At 49.2% G+C, this 25814-nt stretch overlaps 5 protein-coding genes across 5 annotated transcripts; 3 read left to right on the top strand and 2 right to left on the bottom strand.

The window, feature by feature from the left end:
- LOC34619382 lies at positions 1-509 on the bottom strand. The gene is made up of 2 exons (XM_022732674.1): positions 310-509; positions 1-166 (listed from the first exon to the last, which is right to left on the bottom strand). Exons 1-2 carry the CDS (start codon positions 507-509, stop codon positions 1-3), a joined length of 366 nt encoding a protein of 121 aa, XP_022587958.1.
- A 772-nt stretch (positions 510-1281) lies between these two features.
- On the top strand, positions 1282-4066 carry LOC34619381 (tyrosine--tRNA ligase 1, cytoplasmic). The gene is made up of 7 exons (XM_026336391.1): positions 1282-1356; positions 1516-1746; positions 2054-2254; positions 2463-2620; positions 2926-3007; positions 3266-3481; positions 3743-4066. Exons 1-7 carry the CDS (start codon positions 1282-1284, stop codon positions 4064-4066), a joined length of 1287 nt encoding a protein of 428 aa, XP_026192176.1.
- A 1807-nt stretch (positions 4067-5873) lies between these two features.
- LOC34619380 (high affinity cGMP-specific 3',5'-cyclic phosphodiesterase 9A) lies at positions 5874-11757 on the top strand. The gene is made up of 15 exons (XM_026336392.1): positions 5874-6438; positions 6606-6857; positions 7227-7362; positions 7629-7851; positions 7968-8081; positions 8196-8330; positions 8528-8638; positions 9029-9280; positions 9407-9456; positions 9754-9808; positions 10000-10121; positions 10349-10525; positions 10765-10873; positions 11202-11312; positions 11605-11757. Exons 1-15 carry the CDS (start codon positions 5874-5876, stop codon positions 11755-11757), a joined length of 2565 nt encoding a protein of 854 aa, XP_026192177.1.
- A 523-nt stretch (positions 11758-12280) lies between these two features.
- Positions 12281-22081, bottom strand: LOC34619379. Its single transcript, XM_026336393.1, has 21 exons — positions 21936-22081; positions 21581-21668; positions 21335-21408; positions 21181-21245; positions 19546-19649; positions 18670-18795; positions 18092-18261; positions 17509-17608; positions 17100-17314; positions 16798-16885; positions 16585-16673; positions 16200-16370; positions 15508-15637; positions 14965-15076; positions 14288-14550; positions 14142-14188; positions 13637-13718; positions 13320-13435; positions 12920-13020; positions 12565-12635; positions 12281-12406 (listed from the first exon to the last, which is right to left on the bottom strand). The coding sequence occupies exons 1-21, from the start codon at positions 22079-22081 to the stop codon at positions 12281-12283; spliced, it is 2484 nt and encodes an 827-aa protein (XP_026192178.1).
- A 729-nt stretch (positions 22082-22810) lies between these two features.
- LOC34619378 (lactoylglutathione lyase) lies at positions 22811-24942 on the top strand. The gene is made up of 6 exons (XM_026336400.1): positions 22811-22948; positions 23242-23364; positions 23664-23818; positions 24007-24292; positions 24451-24663; positions 24859-24942. Exons 1-6 carry the CDS (start codon positions 22811-22813, stop codon positions 24940-24942), a joined length of 999 nt encoding a protein of 332 aa, XP_026192185.1.
- Positions 24943-25814: the final 872 nt, after the last annotated feature.

Consider the following 25814-nt stretch of genomic DNA (forward strand, 5'->3'; position numbering starts at 1 on the left):
TTAAAACTTGGCCTCTTCTGGCTCCTTGAGCCAAGGCAGCCTCTCGAGCTTCATAGGATCTATTTCGTTCAAGTTGATAACGTCCCCTTTCTGTATGTGGTCGTCCGTTACTACTGCCTTGTATGCCCCCGTCTTCTCATTGAGCTCCGCCTGAACAATGTGGTATCTGAACCAGAAAGACGAAGCGTAATTCGCACTTACGAGGAGGCATATACGCGCAAAGAGTCTATCAACTCACATACATGAAATGCAACGCAAGGACGCGCACACAACAATTGCTATATGAGGGTGCATCAAGATGCATCGCACCTAACAAAATCAATGGCCATTTTTAGTTCTTTGTTCAGATCTTCCTCAGACAACTTCAGGGTGTTGTAGCGAATAACATCCCGCATTTGTCTGTAGATGGTGCTTTGCGCCTCGTAGTCTCCACGGAACGTCTTTTCACAGGCCCGAAGGAACTGACGGTAAAGCGGCGCCAAAGAACGGTAGGGTAAGGGGGGGGCCATGATCCCCCTAGAGACAAATCTTGATAAAACGAGGACTGCCGGTTAGGGGAAGATTTCCAGAACTGAAAAAGAACCACGAAACTGGCACGGAAGCTACGGGCGAAGAGTTGAATCTTTCGGGCGTTTCGTGGGGAAGGCGTCCCAGAGGCCAGATAGCCAAGGGTTGAGAGAGCACAGTGGGCACGTATCGTGTGATAGAAAGAAACAAAAGTATATTCAGAAGGCGCTGCAGAGCCAGTGGCCAGTCAGCTGACCTGCACGCTATCACTACAGGATGTCTACCAAGGCTCTCCGCATATTACATTTCCCCGAAGCAACGTAAAAATGCAAAAGTAAAAGGCGAAAGAAAAGCATTACAACCATTGCCTTTGGGTCTACTAATGTTGGGGATGCTTGCAAGTAGCGGGGCTGGCCTGTGGGGCTGGCTGCCCATACCCGCTGATTCATCAGCACATGAACGCACACTGAATGCCTTCGTTCCGGGTTTCACTGTGAACGGGGTGTACAGCGACCTCGGTGCGAGGGTACCACGTGCAGCGTGCTGCTATCAATGCTGCATTTGTCTTGCGCTAGAAGTTTTAAACTGAACTGCCGTCTTTGTAATCTGCGCGCTTTTCCTCTCCCCTTGACTACCTCTCTTTTCGCGTTTGGAACTTCAACAGAGCCTCACAAGACGCTCGACAGATCCAGAGAGCACGTTAGCGCGAGGCGCGTTGCCACTTCAAGAGGCTTCCCAGCATCGCGGCAGGACAAGCGGGTGAGAAGGCGCACAATGGCTTCCCCTTTCACCGGCGGGCTTCTCCACTGGGAGAAGCATTATGGAAACTCCACATGCGATGGACAAAAGGTAAGGCGTTGGGGCTTGAGCAAGTGTGACGGCACTTTGCCTGGGAACTCCAAGGAAGGTAGAAGATGGCTTTGTTTGTTTCCCATAAGCTTTTTTAACTTCTTGTGGATCGTTTCGCCGATCTTAGAGTCTCTGTGAGCATGCGTGTGCCCTTTACAGGCTGGCGATCTCCAAGCGAACTGCAGTGGCACTGCCTACAATGCAGACAAATCAGGGAAAGCCCCAGAAAGCGCAACACAGAAGGAAGCAAGCCGCAGCGAAAGCCACTCTCAGGCTTCAGGGTTTCCGGACCATTCCCAAAGGTTTCCTCCTCCTGTCCTGTCGACCCTGAGTCTGGATGAGAGATTTGAACGATGCATGGCAGTCGCCGAAGAATGCATTCAACCCGAGGTGAGGAGGGAGAGGGGGTTTGTTAGTCGTGAGTGTGTATCCGAACCGTTTAATTTGAGGTGTATAGTCATAAACTGTTGGGTCTCATGACCCCTTAGCTTATTGACTGCCGTCTCCCCCCAATACCCACCCCCCAGTGCGCGATAGAAGTGGTGGCGACATACGGGATTGAGGATGCGGATCCAGCGTTTTGGCTCTGCTCGTCTTCCTGCAGCAGGTGCCTTTCTGCAAGTTGCTTAGCCAGGCCATGATTAGTGAAGCACATGCACCGTGAAGTGAAACCTTGCATTTTTTTGTCGTCCTTTAGGAGCTGAGATCCCTTTTGGAGAAAAAGGCGAACCCTATTGCCTATGACGGCTTTGAGCCAAGCGGACGCATGCACATTGCCCAGGGTCTCATGAAGGTGAAGAACGTCAACAGACTAACGAGCGCCGGCTGTGTCTTTGTGTTTTGGGTTGCGGATTGGTTTGCAATGCTCAACAACAAAATGGGGGGCGATCTGAAAAAGGTATGTTCCCTCAGTGCGCTCCCGCCAGCATAGCGTGCTGGCGAAGTGCCGGTGAAGCTTTAGTGCTGCAGTAAGACGGGCATTCGAATTTCTCGGAGGCTGCAAATGACGGGCGACCTCAGTATTCTGAATGGGCAACAACCACGTAGAGGCGGAGAATACGCAGACTGAGAGTAGGCAGGAAACACGCGAACGTCTTTATTTGCAGATTCGCAAGGTGGGCGAATACTTCGTGGAAGTTTGGAAATCCGCGGGCATGAATATGGACAATGTGCGGTTCCTTTGGGCCAGCGAGGAAATCGGAAGGGCGCCAGATCAGTACTGGCAACTCGTGATGAACATTGCAAAAGCAAATAGTATTTCGAGGTGCGCGAGCATTTCATTCGGGCACGCGCGCAAACCTTTAATCTGAAATGTGGCGAATCGTCTTCACGCCCTACCTTTTCCTAATATACGGGTCTAGCGGTGCCATTCCCTAATAAACGGCCATAGTGGCATTCGGTATGACTCAGGCTTTCGAGCTGACTGAATGCATCCCATCGGAATGTCTCCTTAAAAGACTACATTCCCCCAGGAGTAGCCATTGAAAACAGCGCTTTGGATGCCTTCTATATGTGCATGAGTTGGCCGCATATAGCTTTGCTTGTCCTGGTGGTGATGTTGCATTTCAGGATCAAGAGGTGCTCTCAAATTATGGGCCGTTCTGAGGGCGACGACCAGCCAGCAGCGCAAATCATGTACCCGTGCATGCAGGTGCGAACAGTAGAAATATGCTGATCACATATATGCATGTGCGTATTTTGTTGTACTACACATAGGTAGGTAGGTGAGGAAGTCGCTACAGAGCGGCGTTATGAGGTTTCTGCTCTTTCTGCTGGTTGTGTATCCTCCCGCCTTGCAGTCACTGCTTGTTGGCTGAAGAGCTGCATGAAGCTAATAACATGCATGAATCTTAGGATGACTGAGGAGCCCTTATCAAGTGTCCTCTGCCTTGTTTGTCCTTTGCTGCAGTGCGCAGACATCTTTTACTTGCAGGCTGATATTTGCCAGTTGGGAATGGATCAACGGAAGGTGAATATGCTAGCGCGAGAGTACTGCGACGAAATTAAGCGGAAGCACAAACCCGTTATTCTCTCTCACCATATGCTGCCAGGTCTCCTCGAGGGGCAGGAGAAAATGTCAAAGTCCAACGCGGACTCAGCCATTTTCATGGAAGACTCAGAAGCCGTAAGGGTCCTAAGACCTATACGTCCCCGTAGTCGAAGCTTTAAACTTAGTAGTTGGAGCCGCAGAATTGAGAAAGTCCTCCACTTAAATCCGAGATGTTGTTCCGGGCATCACGTTGTTCGCGTGAGGGTTGGTATCTCCTCACTAGCCTTAAGTGTACTAAAGTGTTGACGGAAGCAGTTGCCCTAGTGAAGTGAGGCCGCACTGCGCAGTTTCACACTACATTTCGCATGGGAGAAAAAATGTTGTTGCCCTCAGGAGGTGAACAGGAAGATAAAGAAGGCATTTTGCCCTCCAGGCCAGCTGAAGGACAACCCATGCATTGCGTATGTTGAGCATTTGGTGTTCCCGGACTCGCCATTTGAGGTGTTGCGATCGGCGGAAAATGGGGGGAACGTGACATTTAGAACAGTAGAGGAATTGAGAGAGAGCTACGCTTCAGGTGCTTTACATCCTGGGGATCTCAAGGCTTCCTTGGCAAGAGAAATTAATAAGAGGCTAGAACCTGTCCGCAAGCACTTTCAAACGGATGATCGTGCAAAAAAACTCCTGCAACAGATCTCCGCATATCGCATAACGCGCTGAATAAAAACAGTCTGGTCTGCTTGCATCTGTGAATGTGTTACGCTGCTTTATTTGTTTTCTATCCTCGAGTCGCTTTCCAAATTATACAGTACGCTGCGGAGCCGAACTGGTTCTAGCAACCCTTCAAAGTGGAAGGCAGAACGCGGGGCGAGAAGATTTGAGCTTGAATCTGATGCATGAACGATAGGGTAGTGGTGACACAACGGACAGGAATTCGCGTGCTCACCCCCACATGGTTGAGCAGCAGTGGTTCTTGAGCGTTGTGCCCCTCTTGCTACCAGTGATTAAACTTGAACCAATTTACGTCGCATAGTCTGATACGCTTGGCCAGAGGAGCATTACCGCATTAGAGGAGGTCTTAGATGATATGGGCTTGCGCACAAAAAGGCACGTTTGCATACATAACAATTTTGCAACGGGATGCCACTAGTAGTACGAGTGGCAGGAGCAAATGCGCTCTGGTAATCCGACTATGCTGCTCTAGCATGAAACTCACAACAGTGTTGCTACGCGGGGCCCTGCCAGAACTGGTGCCCTCATACACATAGGCCAACGCTTTCATGGAAGTAAATAAGTAATACCCAATGGGAAGGGCAGAGGGGGTGAGCCAGGCCAAGGGGCACCCGTAGTCTAGAATTCAATGTTGTCAGCCTACTGATAAATAACTTTCATTTTAACTTTTTCCGCGTTGTGATTGCAATAACGCAGATGGAAACTGGCCAGAAGTGCTGAGGACCGAATGAACGTGCAGTAGGTAGCTGCGAATTACTAAGTTACCGAACAAGTCCAACAAGCACCCGTTAGAAGCATAAAGATAGGGGTATAGAGGCAGCTGGCACATTCTACTAGCTTGTATGTTTCCTACTGTTGTGCCGGAACAGAACGTATATATTACTAGTATGCGAAGAGCCTAGCTGCAAAGGGTTCAACTGCTATAAGCCTCAGTCTCTAGTTCGTAGTCAGTTCGTTTATTTTGTTGTCAGCTGCGGTACTATCGCGAGAAATGCACTCGTGTCTTTTATGCAATGAAGCAACGCATGGCACTCTTGCTATTAACTGTTTGGCTACGGCAATCTTCATCCGAGTGCTGTGCTCTCACAAACTGGAGACATTCCTTTAGCCTGTAATAATCTTACACACTTTTTTAATGTTGCTCACGGAGTGTAACTCAGCAACACGGCAATATGTCTCTAGTGAAAGAAATGACGCTCACGACTGTGGTTGACCCGGCCACGAGGTGTCTACAACGGCGAGCATAAGGAAGCCGAGTGGCCCCTTTTCACTCCAAGAGAACCTAAGAAGAAATAAAAAAGGTTACGAAATTGATGATGTTGGCTCTGTGTAGTACGAATGGCGCTCTGTTCAGGAAAAGGGAGGCCACTGGTCCACGGCCGAAGTTGTCCCTGCGCACGAAGCATGCAGCTGCCGCATGGCTTCGAGGAGCACACCGAAATTACAACTGTCGTGAACTAGCTGCTTAAAAGGATTCTATTACTGCAACGGGCATATTGGTGTGACCACAGCCCTTTTTGTTCATGTCTTCCTGCAAAAAATATTCGGGGAAACGAGGGGCCTTTAGAGGAGAGCATGCACAATTGGGAGTGTATGTCGTCTCTTCGACTCAAAACCAAAACAAGGGCTCCCAAACACTTTAAAAGCCTGAAGAGTCGAGGCTAAATGGGCTGTTCTTTTCTGTGTTCTTTACGCGACTTCCGCGGAGTTTGTTCTCGAAAAGGTCTTTAGGGAGCGCGCATGCAGCTAGGAGCATTCGGATGATCCGTGTGTCCTGCACCTACCCGGGGCTGCCATGCGGCGAGTGCCCGATGGGGAAAGCCCTGAGGAGGCCCCGAAGGGCACGACAGCGCAAAGCCAGCCTCCCCAGCAGTTTTTCGATCATAGCAGCACCACTTCAGCGTTCTTCCGCTCATCCGAGCCACTGAGAGGTGAGTCAGTCTTAGGAAGAGGCAGAGAGGAGTACGCCTCTTGTTCAACGGGCTTCGCAAATTTCGAGAGCACCCAGCCACACGTTCTCCGCAGTCCTCCTTCAGAGCGCAGCCGAGGCCCTCGCTTCAATGCTTTTGTAGATGTCGTGTATTATGACTCCAAAGCCAGTCAGCAAGAAGACATCCGTGGGAGGACCGAAGCGTCAAGGCTTTCAGAGAGCGACGAAGCTCAGAGACACACTGACTTCTCCCCCGCGGGTTCCTCCGAAGAGGCTGAGGAGTGCGTGCCCCCTCTGGTGAGGCGGCCTGCGCCTCCTAGTGGTGGATCGACTGGCCTTATGGGCCAGAGCGACACAGCGCACAGCGAGAGAGAGGGAGAGTTTTTCAGGTCAAGCTCCGACATCGAAAATGAAGGAACGCCTTTGCAGAGTGAGCGGAGATGTGTGCAGTCAGGCGCTAGCAAGGACACTTGCACCGAATGCAACGCTTTGCATCATTAGGTTTGGTTCTAGACCTTTGAAGAACTTCAGACTCACCACCCTCGACTCATCATCTTGATGCATGCGGTGTGCGACCAATTCGAACGTCTGTGACAGGGGAGCTCGACTCGATTAAGCTGCCCTGCAGCAGTTACTTGCCGCGATGTGTCAAACTGGGGCTGACCTACATCGTTGCAATTAACCGAGATTCTTTCCTTGAGACCAAAGGTCCCTACCGAGTACTCCGACGCCGTTTCAAAAGCTTGAGGCCTCTTATGTTCAAGCGCGAGAAAATTGAGTCCGAGTTCGCTGATTTAAATTCTAGGAGAATGCCATTGCAGGTGCTCCTGGGCGCATTTTTGTTAACTTGTTTGTATATAATGCATTTTGTAACGAATTTTCATTGTGTGCAAGACATGAAGGGCCTCGTTACATGCGAGTTCATCGTCAGCCTCGCACTGCTCATCGCGTGGCTAGTCGTCTGTTTCAGTTATTGCTTCCGCCAGTTTCTCGAAATTTGCATGACTGTCATTATCGCTCTAGTAAGCTGGAAAATTTCATACAATCCTTAATCCCTTGTGCTATTTAGCTAGTATTTTGACCACAGTAAAGAGGGCTTGCAGCTGTAGAGTGCTGCCTAGTCGACTAACGCGAGCTAGTGAGTTGTTGTACACAATTCAGCTCCTCTCTTCGTTGCCGGGTCCCCTTTGTGGCTGCAGCTTTTTTCATTTCGCTCAGCTGTGCGCGTGGCGATCACCGCAAGCTCTATAAAAACAGTGCGCCTTGGCACGCTGGGTCTGTTTTCTTACAACTGTATGGGCCTGGCAGAGGCTGTTGTACTACTTCTTATCCCTTACCATCTCGCCTCTATCCGGTGCGTCTCCTACTGCAGTAGGGTATTAATGTGCTGTGTCAAGCTGGTACGGACTGCCACAGAAATCACGGGTCTGTAAGAATCTTTCGGGGGTCTTTCTGCGCTTCAGCCAAAGGCACCAATACTACACTCACTCGTTGCGCTGGGATGGACTATGTCGAACTTTTTGCTGCCATCACGTAGCGCCAACTAACCATAAATAAACACATTTGGGTGTCTGCGATTCTACCATTGCACTGTAACCGCGCTGTGTGTATCCGCTTCAGGTATGCTTTCTGTTTTTGGCTGACGCTTGTCGTCATGGTTTGGGCAGTGCCCATTTGCGGCCTTTCGGCAAAATTGGCAGCTGAGATCTTTCAGGATAAAGAAGAAGGCTTCTGGTTCTGGTCTCCAACGCTCTACTTCGTCCTCATGATTTTTGCTATCGTGATGGACCAGTCATGCTTCCTGCATGAGCAGAAGAGAAGGGTATTATTTTGGAAGCTGAAGGTGAATGCTGGAGATTTAACAGCCTATAGAGGCGGGGTCAAACCAGCGATTGGCGTGTATCTTCTAGGCAGCTTTGCTCCATGGTGCGACGCTGGTGGGTGGATTGATGTATGCAGACTGCGGACGATCGCCTGGAACTCCTGGAAGACCAAATATTCCATAAACGCAAGAGGAAACAGGCGAAGGTGCCCTCAACTCCTTTGGAGAGCGTCCTTAATAACATAGATCTTGTAAGTCTGTTTGCACTGTGTTGTACGGAGGACATGTTCGAATAAGTGGGAACAGCGTGATTGTTCGATGTGATGGTTACATCGCCGCACTCCACGATCACTGAGTTCGCACAGATTCAAGGCTTGCTCTTGAGTTTCCAAGATCTAGATGAAGAAAAAGAACGTGTGCACTTCCTGTTGAACGAGGCGCGGCACAACTTGACCTTGACCGACAATATATACCAGTTCAACGCAGAAACTTGTAGCGACGTAAGACTCGTCTTGTTGCTCTTCATCCTCAGCGCCTGAGCTTGTTCAGGACATGGGTGTCGGCTGAGCTCTCTCAAAAGCTTTTCAACTCTATTTTGTTACTCGATAGTTTTAACCGATGGTTTATCATGAAAGCGCACCATGGAAGCAGCTATTGTCTTTAATCTTGTTTTCCATGTCTTCTGTTGCCCCTGTAGAAGTTCGCTAGAAGCTATGTGTCCGATCTTCGACGAGAAGGTATAAGCAGGCCTCGGACACTCTCTCGTATGACAAGCCTCGCTGCCAGGAGAAGATCGCGGCTTCATGGAGTTGCAGAGAACATGGTAAGACGCCAAAGCGAATCAAACAGCCCAATGCAAAGGCGTAGGTAAACGTAAATGCAGCTAGAGCGAAGGCCGTGAATACGTGTAGGTCTTCATGCGGAGGTGGTGGAAATCTCTGCTGAAGTACAGGCTCTGAGAGCGCACCGAGTTAAGAACGTACCGTTGAGTCGCGCCGCATGTATGGGTGTTTGTGCATCATGCCGCATGCTGCTGAATTTTTAGTGCTTCCACCGTATTTTCATGGCAGCACCCTTGTAGTGCTCGTTGTGCTACCTCCACGACTGAACTTCATCTGGCTTTAGCGCATCATCACGCCATAGTCTTCAGTATCTATGTGCATATTCGTTTTGACACAGCTCAAGAGTTGAAACGCAGTCTTTTCCTGGGTGTCTCCTTCAGACTCTGCGAGAGAGCTTGTCAAAAGTTGGGCTAGACTGGAATTTTAGCTGCATCACCCTTGGGATTATAAGCCACAGGCCCATATTTGACGTTGGATATACCATTCTCTCTCCTTTTAGCTTGTCCCCCGATGTTTCTCTCGATCGGAAGGCCCTGAGCAACTTCCTACAAGAACTAAACGACCACTACAAGGACAACCCGTACCACAATGCGCTTCACGGTGCCACCGTAAGCAGCAACAGCTTAATCAGGATGTGATGCTTCTACCTACCACACGCGAGCTCTGTGTGCGCCATGCATCTACTAGATCAGAAAGGAAGGGCCCAAGTGCTGTCCCTTGCCTTTTGCTCTCAGGTCTGTCACATGACGCTTTGCCTGCTCGAGATGCTGAGCGTCCGCGACATGTAAGGGAGGAGGTTTCATGGGAGAGCTAAGCTTTTGTCGTGCAGTGTTTGTGTGTTTATGTGTGTGTGTATGTGTAATTATATGTGTCTGTGTGTCTGTCTGTCTCTCTCTGTTTGTGTGTTTTAGTGTGTGTGTGTCTGTGTGAATCTTTCATCATCGTTGTATCGGTATTCGGGCTTTCGGACTACTACATACGGTCTAGTGTGGACTTCGACAGGTCTCCTGGCACTGTCATGGCTTGATCCGGCAATTATCGTGCGGTTGGTATGCACGTGTTTTTGCTTTCGTGCATTTAGAATGAGCGACTTTGAGGACGTTTCCGCCTGCATCGCGTCTTTGAGCCACGATGTGGTCCGTTTGCCACACCTTTTCTCTTGTACTTCTTGGGAAGAGAAGTTCTAACATTAGCTGGATGCGGTCCCTAGTCGCTTCAGTGAGGGCAAACAGGGCCACGCGGTGTTTTTCGTAGGTGCCCTTCAGCATTGCAGATAAAAGCTGCTGCAGGGATTCAGATAATCCGCTACTTTTGCTTTTTGTTTCAGGGCCACCCGGGCCGGAACAACAACTTTATGATCGCAGCTAACACCCCCCTGGCCATTACATACAACGACGAATCTGTTCTCGAGAATCACCATGCTGCGCTAACCTTCCGCATCCTAAGCAAGTAAGCTTACATTTTCTTCTGCTGTAGTAGGAGACAGCGGCAGTCATCACTAGCTGAAAACTGTGCGGCAACGGAAAGCGGACAGCTTGAGCTGGGTAGCTTATTTAGCCATCACGTAAACGGCAAGCATACACTGGGGAATGCATGATACATTCCTGCTGTTGGGCCACTCCCCTGCATGCCTTCGTTTTTGCGGTGTTTCTCACGGGATGCCTGTCTGTGGGTAGGCCTCAGTGCAATATCTTGGAGAAAGTTTCCCAAGAAGGATACCGGCTGATCAGGAAGCTGGTGATTGGGTGGATCCTTGAGACTGACATGAAGAAGCATTTCGACCACATTGCCAGCTTCAGGACGAGGCGAATGAACGCAGAGTTCAGTCTCGTCAACAATGAGGAGGACAGATCGTAAGAAGTCAGGGGTATACGGAAAGGCTCAGGGTGTAGGATCTCGGGATTAGGGTGCAACGATGGACGCACATAAAACCTGACCCTAGCTTATGCTTTTCCCGTTACCGAGTGCGCAACTTGTTTGCTCCTCGCTCTGCAAGCAGCAGCATTAGCTGGTTCCTACTGCTGTGCATTTTAGCACAGTTGTGCTTTTTAGGGTATGTGTTTTTCTTGTAACTTTCTTCATTTGTTTTTAGACGGACGATATCGATGTGCATCAAAGCGGCAGATTTGGGCCACGCGGCCACGGATTGGGAGCAGCATCAGGAATGGTGTCGCAGAGTCTACATCGAGTTTTATGAGCAGGTAAACGGTAACATGCTTGAACACAGCTGGGAGGCCCTTTGAAGCATAGAGGCTACAAGCAACCGTGTATAAACGAGCGGTTGTTTTGTTCGTAGCCAAAACTAAACTAGCGATGCGACTATTAGATAAGCGGCTGGTGTAGATTTGCAATGTAAATATATAGTTACTTGATCTCCGCTGCACTGGGGTCCGCGGCCTGTTGTTTCTGAACTCCGCTTGATGAATTACACACCAGCTTGCCTCCCCATGATTCTGTGGGTACACTTTTCCAGTACAGCAGTCGCATAGCACGCAAAACACAGCTGTTTTGTTTTTTGTACGGCTCTAGGGTGATGAGGAGGCGGAAATGGGGCTTCCAAAGTCTTTTCTTTGTGACCGTTCGGTTCACGACAAGGAGTTCCTCCCCGCACAGATAGGCTTCATTACCTTCGTTGTCAAAGTAAGCAGGTGCATTAGAACCCGCGCAGTAGCACTAGCTCTTGATGCTGAATATAAAAGTTCGAGTTGCCATGCTCCTTCAGCTTGATGCGCTTTTCACTTGGCAGCTCACCTCGACAAACATTTGGCAGCGCTAGACATGTACATGCGCGTGCTGATACTACGTAAAGCACCCGCTCATAGGTTTTCATGTTGACCGGCCGGCTGCTATTAGAATTGCAAAGCACAGAGTAACCTATTTGTAAGCATTCAACCTGGCGTGAGTGCATGCATGTGTTCGTGAATTTATGCAGCCACTGTACGAGGAGCTGAAGGCAATGGATGACACTTTGCAGCTTCCTCATGAACAGGAACTTTCCAAGATTTGCATAGCTAACTTGGAGGCAAACGTAGCTTTGTGGCAAAAGAAGGAAAAGGAAGCGCAGAGCATAGCTCAAGAAAACTGACCCTAATCATGAGAGGAACCCTAATAAACAACATATCGCAACCGTATCCTGCATATGCCGAATAGCTAAGAACGACCGCTGTAACCTTGGATTTTTGTTACAAAGCATTGCGTCGCATCCGCCAAACATCAGCTCCATGGGCTGGCGGAGTTTCAAATAGTTGAAATAACTTAAGTGAAACGAAGTATGCAGGCACAAGGTTGTCTGCACGGATCTAGCTTCTTTTCTAGGTTCATGCTGCTACGCACATAACAGTTTAGGCTAATATATGGTCTTTGCAATAGCTAAGGCTATGCAGACATGAGAAGCGTGAATACACGAATCGCAAGAGAATTGGGTGAACTTCGAGCAAGGAGCACAGGGTGTCGAAGCCGCACATCTGCCTGTCTCTGCAGCTCGCGTGAATGTACGTAACAGTAGAATAAAAACCGGGACGAAAGCAGGTGCAAGCAAGGACGCAGGGATGCAACCGCAGAGGCGGAATAAAAGTAAACGGTAGTATGAAGGTGCTTTCCCATTTGTTTCATGCCTTTAGTCCTCCTGAGATATCCCCCACAAGAAAGTGAACGATTTGCCTAAACGTGCGCAGCTTTGTTCCCTCAAAGAGTTGCCAGTGGCGGACAACGCAGCTGCTCTGGATGTTAATTTCCTGAAAATGCAGACCGCATAGCGAACGAATGGTTTCCATAGGACATTGATGGAGCGAAAAGCACTTCGAGTTATTAACAACCAAGATGGAGAGCAAGGATCAGCGGCTATATCTTGAGTCTCTGGACGTCTCATGATTCATTCGGGTGGTTTTGATACCCGGGCCTTATGCCACAAAATGTGGGCGGATTCGCTGAAGCGAGTTCTCTTCGCTGCAGATATCTCATATCCTACAGTACACAGTGCGAAAAGAAACGAAAAAAGATAAAAGGATGAAGCGACATTGATATGGGGAAAAAGGGTCACAGGATCTGCGTTGCACGCTTCGCTCTCGCATCGATTTGCTCATCCGGCGGCAGGAAAAGGGCATAAATGGATGGAAGGCGACAAGCGCCAAATGATAGGCACTCATAAGGAGCTTTATGTTGGCTGCAACTAAAACTATTTCCTTGCTTGGGCTTGGAGGTCAAAGGTCTCCGCTGATACGTCTCCTGCACACGTGCCGGCACCTTACGGGAGTCCCCAGCGATGTGTTGCAACAAAACAGCCCCGCGGCAGATATTGTCAGTTTCCTCCAGAAGTTCAGAACGAGGGAGGGAGAGCAGTGATGCGGTACTAAAACGAACAAGCACACCAGATGTTGCACCCAAACACGAGGGATGAAGTACGGGAAACAGTACCTTAGAGAGAACGGGCGCACTTTACAAGTGGCAAAAGGATTTGCCACGATACATGTGTTGACGAGGAGGTTGCCTCGGGCCGTGTTCGGAAAAGAGCCTTAGCAACAAGTAGTGTTGCATAATAAATAAGTCTGTTATTTATGAAGGACGACATGCGGGCAGTGCGCGATGCGGTGTAGGCCTCTGGATGTGTCCCTTGCTCCCCTGTACTTCAGCTCAGTCTCTCAAGCTCACTTTGCAACGCCATCTAGAGCCTGAATGTACAGATCATCGTCTTTGCTGTTCTCCTGAAGGTATAGAGCGTATTGTACCGCTCGACCCAGTGAAGGAGACTGCGTAGACGCAGCCATCTGCAGAAAAAAACGGAATGCGCCGGTAACACGCCAGAAATACGAGTACAAATAGGTGTGATTTTTCTCTAATGCACCTGAATGTTGCTGCATTACTTTAAGTGACTCTAGAGAGAAGCCACCAGGGGGCAACCGAAATACGACACCACATGAAACTTCTGCGCCTCTGACGGGCAGAAACAGACAGCCTTAGACACTTGCCCGGTAGTACTTTTCAGCGGCGGCAGGCGAATGCAGGTTGAAGTCGAGGAAAAGAGCGTATTGTTCCGTTGTCTCTGGGTCGCTAAAATGTTCGAGGGCCAAAGAATGAAGCAAGGAAGCAACCTGAGAATAAACCTCGACATGGCCGCCAAGACGGATACTAGGCGCCAAAGCAAATGAGACCCCAAACCCTTTGGTATGAACCAGCATTCCCAGAAGCAGACTGCCTTGTCTTACATCCTTCAGGCCGTGCTTTTCGAGCATTCGCAGGCCTACTCCCGCGATGTTCGCTCCGCAGTGGGGGTCGGTCCTGCGACGAAACGGCACCACGGGTTTGCAGCATCGCAAACTTGAACAACGAAATGCATCCATCTCACTCTTTACTTTCGGAGGAACCACGAATAAAGAACGAGACAGTTGCGGGGAGGGTGCACTCAGAGAGACTGGTGGAGTACACCGACTGCGGGGTGGGAAACGGATGTTATTAAGAAGCAGCATTGTTTACATCTTGCACCGTCTGATCCACGGTTCCCAGCTACTCTTTTGCATTATCTGGAGACACACGCACACAGAACCGAGAATATCGGCTCCCATATCTTTAGGTGCTTACGTCAACATACCCAGTTCACACATGAACACGTGTTTTCTCACTTTTTCCTTCCAGTTGAAGGACAAGTACTCCTGGCTGGTTGCCGTCGGGGTCTCGGTAGCGAGCTGATCCACCATCGGCTCGTCCAGCCGCTGAAGGATGGAGAACTCTTCGTTTGCATACACCAGACTGAAAAAGCGGTTATTATCAAACAGGGTCCGGAAACAAAACCTTTGTTCCCGTGCAGTGCCAGCGGGACACTTAAAATTAAACGCATCGATCTTGTCCGCAACGTCAAATACGGATGTCCGGCCTTTCGGAGGAACTGAGAAGGAAAAGTAAAGTCACATCAGACGCGCGAGACGCTCTGGAGGCTACACAAGCAATCAAACAGCATGAAAAGCCTAGAAGTGCGCAGACAAAAGGCGTATTAACCACCAAAACGCTACTGCGCGTACAAACAGCGTACATCTGCGGGCATGATGGCATACGGAAGGCCGCTGCTCTAAGCACTGCTCTACTGGCTGACGGAACGAATAAAGAATGAAGATGAAGACAACACTGCGAAATCCGGAGACTTTGGGGAAATGGGTGTGTAGAATGCATTAGGGGGTTGTCTCTGGCCAGAGCAGAGCTCGGCCTAGAGTGCTGACAGCCAGGACAAGAAATGTGGTTCATCCTTAAAATGCCTTTATGTATCCCTTTGTGCTGAATAAAAATTAGTTTTTGCTGGACTTACCAGCACACCGGAAACTGTTTTGAATAAGGAAGTCAACTTTGTACACATCTCTCAGCTGCTGGTTGTACAGCGGCATTGACGGACAGGCCGCTCCTCCGTACGTCAACTGCACCTGCGCCGAGTCAGACGCATGGTAGAAAGATGACTAGACGTCAAATCAAAGCCAGCGTCATGCCAGCTTGAGCAAGCTGCCCATGGCATGCAGTGCGCACAAGGGCGGAGGCAGCATCGCCCATCCTTCGCGCAGGCGCCACCACTTGTGAATCCCATAAGCTTGGATAAACAGAAAACATACTGCTATGCCAAAGGCAAGTAGAAATCAAATGAATGAAAATCAAATGAATGAAAGTCAAACGATAGCGCAGAGCATAATGCAGAAAGCAGAACACAAAAGTATTTCGTTAGGAATGCCGTAGGCAGTAGATACTTGGGCATTAAATTACACAAATATAATTATGAGACCTTTTTAGAAAGACGCTACAGGCAGGCATAGCAAGAGTTGGCCGTTGCTGTTGCCTTCGCAGTTTCGTGTCAGTTGCCCACCCGCTTTCGGATTACGACATTTTCGTACTGCGGATGGACGACAATTCGAATTGAGGGGAGAGCCGCCCGCAAAAAGGCAGAAGTTGTCATGTCCCCCATAACGCCAGACCCGGGTGGAATATTTTTTGAGCTGCGTGTGGACGGGAAATCACAGGTGCAAAAAGCATGCATTGGATGACAGAGGATATGTAAAAGGCGGCAAATTTCTGTAGGTGATAGGGAGGATTCGGCATAATCAGTACCCATCTTTCGCTATGCAACGATCGAAAATACGCCCAGCAAGCTCTTTATTTCCTTCTTCCACTGTTCATCTACAGCAACTCTCTAGACCGCAAACAGGATCGCCCACTAGAAATAAATTCAGGCGTAAAATCTTACAGCCACTCGACGAGCCTTTGCTTGCTGGGGTTATTCGCATTCTCCAGGGAAGGAAAAGGCGTCAGCATTTCAGATAGCGGAATCTTTATGTAAAAGGGTGTCAGCGAGAGGGGGGCCAAGACAAAAAACGCAATAATCTTAAGCACCCTCTTTGCCCTGGGTCCAACGGACCGCCGTGACGCTTGTGGAAGCCTGCACCACACCGCTTACAAACCGCAAGCCGATTTCCTTACATAGCAAACAGCAAGGCCCTAGGTTTATTGGAGTGTTTGCATTGCGCTAGTAGTAATGCCATAGCCCATAGCATGCCTTACGAGACAGCCGAGAGAAGCCGCTCTATGGAGGCGCGCCAGAAATCCGCAGAGACGATGAGTGAGGCAAACAGGCAAAGCAAAGGCAACGCCAAAACGCGTAAGCGTGCAATCAGCAGCATTAAGGCGGTGAAGCACAGCGTCTGAAGTCGTATAAAGACAACCACCACAACCCTAAGCAAGGACCCGAAATCAGATCTCGCGAAAGCAGACAAATTCCTGTACCTCTCTAAAGCCCACCGCTGCCAGCCAATTCATAATAAACAGAGCCAAAGAAGTAGAGAAAACAATGTGACGTAGCAGCAGCAAAGATGGTCAAGTCTGCGAGCTAATAGGTCACAAAAGTCTTTTACATGCCTGGAGGAAAAGATAGCAAAGGCCTGGGCACAGGGCTGCTATGAACTGCTCGTCTGGTGTCTGCTTCTTGTTGTCTTCAAAGACATTTTCGACCTCAGTGCTAGGCTTTGCAGTCTTTGCCTGAACCAGATTCCCAGCATGGAGGCACCGTAACAAGATCAATGGGTATACTCGAGTAACTGCCCAGACGAACAGCGTTGCTTTCCTCCTAAAGGGAAACAAGCAGTATAACAAATGAAGTTACCGGCTTTCGCAACCTCAAATTCTCGCCAATCAACGCTTCGAGCTTTCGATGCTCTTCGGAAAGCCTCTCATCGCTCTTGGTCTCCTCCCTAAAAACGTCGAAGAAAAGGAAGAGCATACACCACCGAATGCTGCATGCTGGAACCGTCACACAATTCTTATTTAGACCAATATTTTGACGAAAAAAGCTGACACACTGGGGTGTCTCAATAATGCAAAGAGCACATGGTGCAACATCCCTCATGAATGCTGTCCCCTTTTGGTAAGCCGAACAGGGTACCTTTGCTTTCGCATTCTACTCACGGCACTACTGCATTCTGCTTTTCATCTCCTCTGAAGCCTTCAAGCCCTTCATCAAACTGCAGAAACACTTTCCAGTTTTTGCAGGTCAGGCGGTGCAGCAGGAAGATTTCTCTTCCAAGGAAAATCATCACGATTACCGCGATTGGGCAGGAGAAAAACAGAACTCCAGAGGATTTTATGTGGCTCGCCAAATTGGCATTCAAAGGAAGAAACTCCTGAGGACATCCAGTGCAAACATTCATCAAGGCTTCTGGCATAAAGAGACGCAAATTCGAGGCCGCATTCATGTGCCGTTAAAGAGAAGAGAAGGAATAAATGAGTGACACAGAAGTGCTCAGGAGAGCAATAATGGGGTCGTTCAAGGGAAGAAGGCATAAGGCAGAGCTCGGCGGAGGTGCACGGGACGCACTGTGTGCCCAAGCATGTAAATGCTGCTGTCAAACGTGCTTTCCGAAAGACCCAGGTGATGCAACAGAATGCGAAATACGTGAGCGTCATCTTTTTCAAAACTGCGGGAGCAGCAAGCACCAAGGGAAAATGACAAAAGAGAGTCATCAAGAAATGAAACGTGCAACGCAAAATAATACTTAGATGTTCGTCGTGGAGAGCAACGAACGACCACACGAGTGTCGTAGACGCCAATCCAAGTGCAGCTTAATTCACTCGAGAGGAAAATTGTAATGACATTTCAAAAAAGCTGTATTGTATGCAGCATGTCTACAAAATGTAGGCAAGCTTAGGTAAGTGGTCTTTTACTAGGTAGCATTTCCATGTTGCTTGTAGAGAAAGTGTCTACTCCAGCTGGCTGTCATCTCTAAGGGTGCAAAATGTGCAATATGTGGGATTCCTCTTCACATTCACTTTTGATAAAAGCAGAGCAAGGGATGTGTTCCCGCCCGATTTCACGATATGGAATAGCTTGGAATTACGCAAGGGGGTTGATCGTGCAGATGCAAAGTCATTGAGAAGGAGAATGAAACACATCGGCGTACGGAATAAGCGCGCATCGGATGAGCCCGCAGACGCCCACGGCAACAGCACCCCTCCGGAAGTCCACTGCTAGGAGCCAGAAGAGAAAATTGCGCGGGGAGGCGGAAAGACGCGAGAGGCACCATAAACTGAAGAGCACCGACACTGCGACATGTGGGAAGAAGGAGAAGGCCTGTGACGCAACAGACAGTGGCATAGAGGCACGATAAGGCAGAACTTGAACAAAAAGCTTGAGGTAGTGCGAAGAGAGTAAGCAAATACGGACAAGTCAGCTGTTGAATGGGTGATTTCACTAGTGGAAAAGTGATCTAATCTAAGGGGTATACTGGAAGGGGCATATGGAAAGGGGCTACTGATGAGCTGTAAAAAAAGTGAAATAATGGCATAAATTTCATGATGCCGCAAAAAAGAGCCATCACTCTGTTTCTGTAGCGTCGGTCGTGCAGCATCAAAGGTTTTTGTATTTCTGCGATGGAACGACTCGATGGCTCTCTATCCGCATCGATCAATATTCGCAGAACTTCCAGGAACAGAGGCACTGACCTACAGCTCTTAATGTGAATGGTGCGTGTATACGTACCAAGTAATTTGGGGCAAACATGAGGAGGAACACAGAAGCAAAAGACAGTAAGTAAAAAGAAACTATGCGGCGAATCACGATCGAGAGCGGATAGCCCAGCAGACACACTCCGAAGAGTGCTGCAACCTGCAAGCAAGTGCTCACAAGAAAAAAGCCCCAGCGCACAGTGCATGAGTCCGCAGATAACGAGCTAAGGGCAGGGCAAACAAGCATAAAGGCTGTCAAGACCAGAAGAACGAAAATCCAGGTCAGCCGCACCATTAGAATGTGGTGTATTGGCGGAAATCCCAGGCGATGACCATAGCCAGGAAGATGACAGGCAATACAAAGGAAAAAGGAAAGAGAAGAAAACGGCAAATATAATATGTGGCTTGAAACAGAACATTAACGGAAAGTTGCCTGTCTTGTGCTTACTTGAGTTGTGAGGATAAAGACACCGAACTGCCATGCGAGCATTAGACCGCTAGCAGTGAAGAAGGCGGTCAGCAGAGGCCCCCATATCTACGAAATTCCATTTAAACAAACAGCAGAAAATTGCGTGAGTGCAGCAAAGAGCCAGTGTCATGGGAAACTTTTCTACCTCCGTACCACGGTGCTTAAGGTTTCATGCACTTGCATATATAGTTTGCTGCCACCGGTTTTCGCAGAACGCGGATGGTCTCGAAAGACGAAAGCAACCTAGTTGACTTGCAGTGGTCTCAATGTATACGGAGAAGGAGGGAAAGAGGGGGGGCGCATGTTTGGGCATATTTTTGTTGCACGAGGACACTGTCAGTTGGTTGTAGTGGTGCACCGAAGATGAGAGCGCGCCAAACATGATACTAACAAAATTGGCGCAAGCTCCTTGATTGGGTTGCCAGGCAAAGTTCAATTTACCTTGGCTTGTTGATTTTTCTTCATGTGTCGTTGCAGCATGACGAAGAGGGCTATCATATTCAGCCAGAGAAACGGCAATCCCCAGTGCTCGCGTAGTGCCAGTGCTGTAATCACAAAATTGTCCAAAGGGTGCAGCAGGAAGAATAGCAAATATGCTTTGTTCCATCCGCCGATTTGCCACCAGTGTAGCAGGTGGCAGCTCTTTGGTGCTAGCAAGAAGATCTCACAGCCACTTCTCCCTCTATTGGCTTGTATGAGAGTTGAACGCGTACCGTCCGTTCTTAGAATAAGACGGTGATAGAAATTTCCCATAAAAAAACCATAGCAACAGATGCCGCACAACAAGCTGTTTCCTGCACTAGCCACCCACACAAACCACCAGCCGATATTGTCAGACAAGAGGCAGCCACCGATCGCGAAACGCAATTGACCGGAGGAAACAAACACAAGGAACGAGGAAAAGACGCATTGTAAGGCAGGATTATCGGGCAATATAAGAAAAGCGTGTGGATTCACATGGGCCCTACTCTGCCTCTCCTAAGTCCAATACCAAAAGAACTGTTTCTGCGTAGTGGGGTTTCTTCTTGCAGGAATACATTACACGCTCAATCCCGTATACGTATGTTATGAATATCGGAGCCCCTTCAACCTGTCTCAACGTACCGAGGCAGGCAGCTAGCACGCAGACGCAGGCTACGCCAAAGGCTTGGAACCAAAAGACTGAATTACACGCACACTCGCACGCCCATAGGCTGAACAAGCTACGCCATGGACAGCCCCAAAACGCCTCGCTGCTGACGCTAAAGAAAGGCGCCCTAGGAGCCCTACTAGCGGCCCAAGCATCCCAAGCCACAGCAACAAAAGATCCTCAACGGCAACATAGCGACGACTAAGCGCCTGTTCAACGCCCCCCCATAACGCAGGAATGGAATCCTCTTCACGCTCAGACCACTAGGCAATGAGCCTTTGGACGTAAGGGCGGTCTAGTTTGTTTGTGTTGTGTGCCTGACTTGTCGCGGCGTAAAAATTGAAAGGCGTTCTGGCGATGAGCTCGAGAGTTGAAGGTGAGAAACAATGCCGGAGAAAGCGGTAAATCAGACCCAACAATAGTTCTGCGCAGCACATATGCAAAAACAGCGAAGCTCAAGGAGCAGCCATGAGGACAAGTTCCCACGTACTCTTCTGAGTCTTGGGTTCTTCAGCTCTGGGAAGGTAGAGAGTTGCACAAAAAACCATGAAAAAATTATCTGGGGCCAGAAGAGGACGCAACGATCTGCCGGAATCGCACGTTGAAGAGGCAGAGGGCAGAGAGAAACAAAACATAGAAGGCAGGAAGAAGACGGAATGCTAATTTGCTAGGGTATGCACTCTTATAGGACTATCAAATTCGTGAGGCTGTGGTAGGTACGACATGTGAAATCAAGTCCCACGAAGGTCAGATTTCACAGAATCCTGATCCCAGCCAAGTGCATGAGACGGTTCGTTCTTTCGCCTCAACTCTTCCTGTATCCCCATTAAGTACAAAATTTTGCCAAAATTCCGACTTCCCAACAGCCCTAACAGCGTGCTATGGCCCGAGCTTGTGTATTCAGAGACGGGAAGCCGCGAGACGGTGGAACTTGGCCGAAGGATTACCTGGGTAGATGTTGAAGCGCTCGAGAGCATTAATCGTAGTCGGGTGTTCGGACCGCTGATCTCGCCTGCCACGAAGCAAAGGGCGAAATACCTCTGAACCGTAAACTTTGAACCTCAAAGCCGAAGTTGTGGCCTTGAACTAGTGAAAACTTACATGAGAGTCGCGATGGCTTGAAGGGAAGAGGGGGCACGAATTACGTCCAGATAGTACGAATAATACATCGCGTTCTGGGGACAAGCCACAAAGAGCGGTTCCTCTTCATTTTTCATCTGACACTATTTCTGTTTTGCGAGTTTTACACTCTGGAAAGGTTTCATCAGCAAGAAATCTCTTGGACGGGCAAGAGTCAAACTCTAAGTTTATCTACAGCTTCCAAAGTATCATCGCAGCTTTTATGACCTCCGAAAAGAGTGTGAGGGGTTGCTGATCTTCACTCATTTCAAAAGTGAGGCGGAAACGCCTCCACAGGAAGAGCGTGGTTATCGCCCTGAAAGGTTGCATACATCAAGCCGACCCGCCCAACTAGACAGAAGAAAACAATCACTGAAATATTAAGGCGAGAGGTGGCAGTAACCCAAAAGCTGAAGATGCCACTAGCAACACCAGAAGATCTTTCCCATGGCGCTTGCTCGGAGAAAATACCTCTCAGAGCAGGCAAGTGCGAACGAAGCGAGCATACAAACATCCATTTAGGGCAAGCGGACTTCTCGGGGGTAGAGACGGGGAAATATGCGTATTGGCTGATCCGACTCACCAAATTACGGCGCCAAGACAGAGCAAGCGTTGCATCTTGATCGGTTTCGCGTCCAGGGATTTCATAGGTCCATGGAGCGCATCCCTTTTTATTTCGCCTGTGTCTGGCTCCTCCCCAGACGCATTCTTCTTTTTTTGCTGCGCCATTGGCTCATAGGGGGCGAAGCTAAACCGCGGGTTAGAAGCTGGGACACGTTGAGGCGTTCGCGTACTGCTTGGTACTGCAGGCAAGCAAGCGCGGAGGCGATCGCTGGACGCTGGGCACGATTTGAACCCCCCGGTTGGCGGATGACGTAGAATTTGGCTGGAATTCCCCTCTATCTGGACCAGGTTTTCATGGTGAGGAAGCGTGCGTTGAGGCAGGAAGAAACCAGTGACAATGCTAGTTAGTATGTCTACAGCCAGCTAGGGAAATGGGGTTCCCTCGTCGGACTGTAAGGAACAGGTCTCCCTGACACGGCTGCTCCTAATAGAGTTTCTGTTCATGCTCCGATTCCGGGGAGGCTGGATAATTGCGACCTGTGCCTCCAACAGACCCCTGGCAGACTCAAGACGGCCGAGCCTCGCGGGCTCGCTGCCACGTGCTGCAAGCTGACAAAAGGCGTGCACACTGGAAATGTGACGCGTATTCCTAAATGCATTATACTCCTGTTTTTATGGAGTAAACCGCGTCGGAGCGCTTTTGGCCGCACGTGTGTGCCTGCTGCCGCTGGTGTTGGCTGCATATACGCCTTCGGCCGTGGACGCCCTCGGTGCACCGTGCTGCTCTTTCGACTATGGATACCTCTGCCGCAAAACTGTGCTAGCCCTTTAAAAAAAGAAGCAAGAAGGGTCCTTTCGTAGTCTAAGCGTGTGCAAAGCTAGAGAATATCCACAATGTCGGGGGCGACCGCCTCTGCGGGTTTCCGCTCTATCGGGGAGAAATACGGCTTTTCCTGGCAGCAAACCATGCTGAGGATCAAGGATCCTGCGATTTCTGTGCCATTCTATGAAAAACACTTTGGCATGAAGCTGGTACGGTCACCATGCACTGCGGAGTGGGCCCAGTTCTCTTGCATTGCAGCTCTCCACCAAGAGTTCTGTCTTCTCGCTGGCTTGCCCAATGCTATTCTCTACAAATTAGCGGGTGTTACCCACCTTCTTTAGGATGGTTTTCCGCACCACTCTCATTCTGCCACTCTTGGTGGTTGCTGTCCAGCCAGAACGGATAACGGGCGGTAGTACAAGTTGCGAGCCTGCTGGGCGAAATGCACACCAGACAATGACTTCGGGAACGGCCATCTCCTCCTTGCGAGGTGTTCGCTCAGATTCATAAATACACGTTCGATGAAGCAGGCTTTTCCCTCTTCTTCCTAGAGAGGCCTAGGGACGGAGCGACCCTCCCCACGCCTGGAACTCGAGAATCCGAGAGATACCTGTGGAACATGAACGTAAGGGGCGAATAGATCTGAAGAAAGGCAAAGATCTGCGCAAAAGGAAGAAGCAGCGTCAATAATGTACCCAAAATACAATCTGATAGGCAGGGATTTATTCCTCTGATTTTTCTGGGTCCCTCTTCCTCAGGCTGCGTACTTCCCCCCCTCCATTTTTGTAATATATTCTCTCTCTACACACATCTACAGGTGTTTCTCTCTCGGGGTTGGTAATGTAGGCAGGGTCAGAGACGGACAACCAATAGTAAATGCTTGGCGGAGCTCCAGCATTTGAAGGCTGCGTGCTCGTGGTGCAGGGTGTTTGTTTGGAGCTGACGCACAACCATGGCAGTGAGAAAGACCCGAATTTCCGAGTTAACAACGGAAATGAAGAGCCACACAGAGGATTTGGGCATATTGCCTTTAATTGTCCCGATGTCGTTCAAGTGTCGGAGGAACTGGAGAAAGAAGGGTAAATGGAGGCGTGGCATGCCGGATTCTTCTTCTCCCCTGCTTGTCTACAGCTCTTTCCCGAAAGCAGTCTTTTCCCTTGTCTGTTGCCTCTATTTTAGTGTTCAATGTGCCCTTCTGTCCATATTTCCCCTTGTTAATTCGCTTTGGCTTCGTGAACGCTTGTGGTTTGGCATCGCTGTATCTCAGTGTGGCGTTTCGAAAAAGACCGCATGAGGGTCGCATGAAAACGATTGCGTTTGCCCTGGACCCGGATGGCTATTGGATAGAGCTCTGCAACAGAAGTCCATCTTGTCCATTCCCAGAAAAATTCAATCTTTCTCAAACCATGATTCGCGTAAAAGACCCTGAAAAGGCACTCAAGTTTTACTGCGACATTCTCGGGATGAAGCTTTTGTTGAAAAGCAAGAAAGAGGATTTCACCAACTATTTCCTTGCTCATTTGGAACCAGGTGCAACTCCCCCTGATCCTGAGGTGAGGGATATGCACGACTTACTAGATTGCTGCAGTTTTGTTCTTCTATGCATTTTCGTCGAAAGTATGTTGTTCGCAGCTGAAGTGTGCCTTTTCAAAATTTTCTCGCTCTATCTCCCCATGTAGCGCCCTATCGGTACTGTGCTGTGCGCACCCAGGGTCCCGACGCACCGTCCTTCGTGAAGAGCCTCTGGATGCCAGTATTGGAGCTAACGCACAATCATGGGACAGAGAACGATGCGGCTTTTAGTTACCACAACGGAAACGACGCCCCTCAAGGATTCGGACACATTGGAATGCTCTGTGATAATCTGGAAAAGGCATGCGAAGAACTTGAAGCGGCCGGAGTGAAGTTCCGGAAGAGACCACAAGTGCGGTGATACATATGAAGTGTTCGTGACTAAAAATGCACCCGGTCCTACGCAGAAATTTGCTTCTGTGGTGTTTGGTAATTGGGCCATCTGCGGCTATTGGGTGTTGCAGCGCTACGGCCTGCGTGCAGATGCAAAACGTGCCTTCTTTATGTTTCCCCTTTATCCCGTTGTTGCTGTTGCTGTGCTTTCTAGGATGGAAAAATGAGGGGCATCGCCTTCGTGCTAGACCCTGATGGGTACAGCGTGGAACTTATTAATAGGGAAGTATCCTTCTAGCTTCCTCCCTTATCCAGATCTTATTTTACACTTTTGGCAAAAAGGAATGGTGACACGCAAGAAATAGGGAGGACAGGGTGTCTATGCAATTTTGGAAAACGACTGGCACGAAGCACAACATTCTCGCTACAATCAGAGATTCTTCCATCTGATATCTATCGTCTGCATTCAGCAGTTTGCGGTAGTAGGGTTCCTAGGGTTTTGCTGTTCCTGTATATAATGACGGGGACGAGCGTTGTTGTTCTAGAAAGGGAGCGATATGAGCTACAAGCTTATAAGAAGGAGAAGAGAGGGGGATCGCCGCATAGGGCTAGCTGGCTAGTTAATCAGCGGTACTTGTATCCTCAAGATGATCAAACAAGCGTACATGCACAAGGCGAACCGCAAAAGCGAGCAAGGGGAAAACAGGTAACGTGATTCACAAAATCCTGTAATGACCCCACTAAGGCCAAATGCCTATTCTCGTCGGGATCAATTCCAAGCTTCACTATGAAGCAAAGTTTCTGTTTACAAATCTAGTGCAGCGCCTACCGTGCTAGCTAAAGCCTTCGCCGTTGAAACTGTGGAGAGCTTGCTACTTACTGCTATCACTTGCAGATAAGTGCGGTGCACTGCAGGTGGCCGCATATTGTATTTTTCTAGTTTCCAGGCGTTGCGTATCGAGTGGAAAAACAATGGCTGCATGTTCAGCAGAACACACTTGCCATTCCATGTTTCTGTTGCCATCCAATGAAGCAACCGAGTTCAGGAATCGTACGAGTTCCTAGAAGTTAGCACAGGAGTGCCAGAGTTCTCTTAAAAATCAAAAGGCACTTGAAACGCGCAGCAAAAAGCTGCCGGGACGGGGGGCAGGGGGAAGGCCACAGTAATAT

The sequence above is a fragment of the Cyclospora cayetanensis genome, unplaced genomic scaffold, assembly GCF_002999335.1.
Source record: "Cyclospora cayetanensis isolate NF1_C8 unplaced genomic scaffold, CcayRef3 CcayRef3_contig_125, whole genome shotgun sequence".
NCBI classification, from domain to species: Eukaryota; Apicomplexa; class Conoidasida; order Eucoccidiorida; family Eimeriidae; genus Cyclospora; species Cyclospora cayetanensis.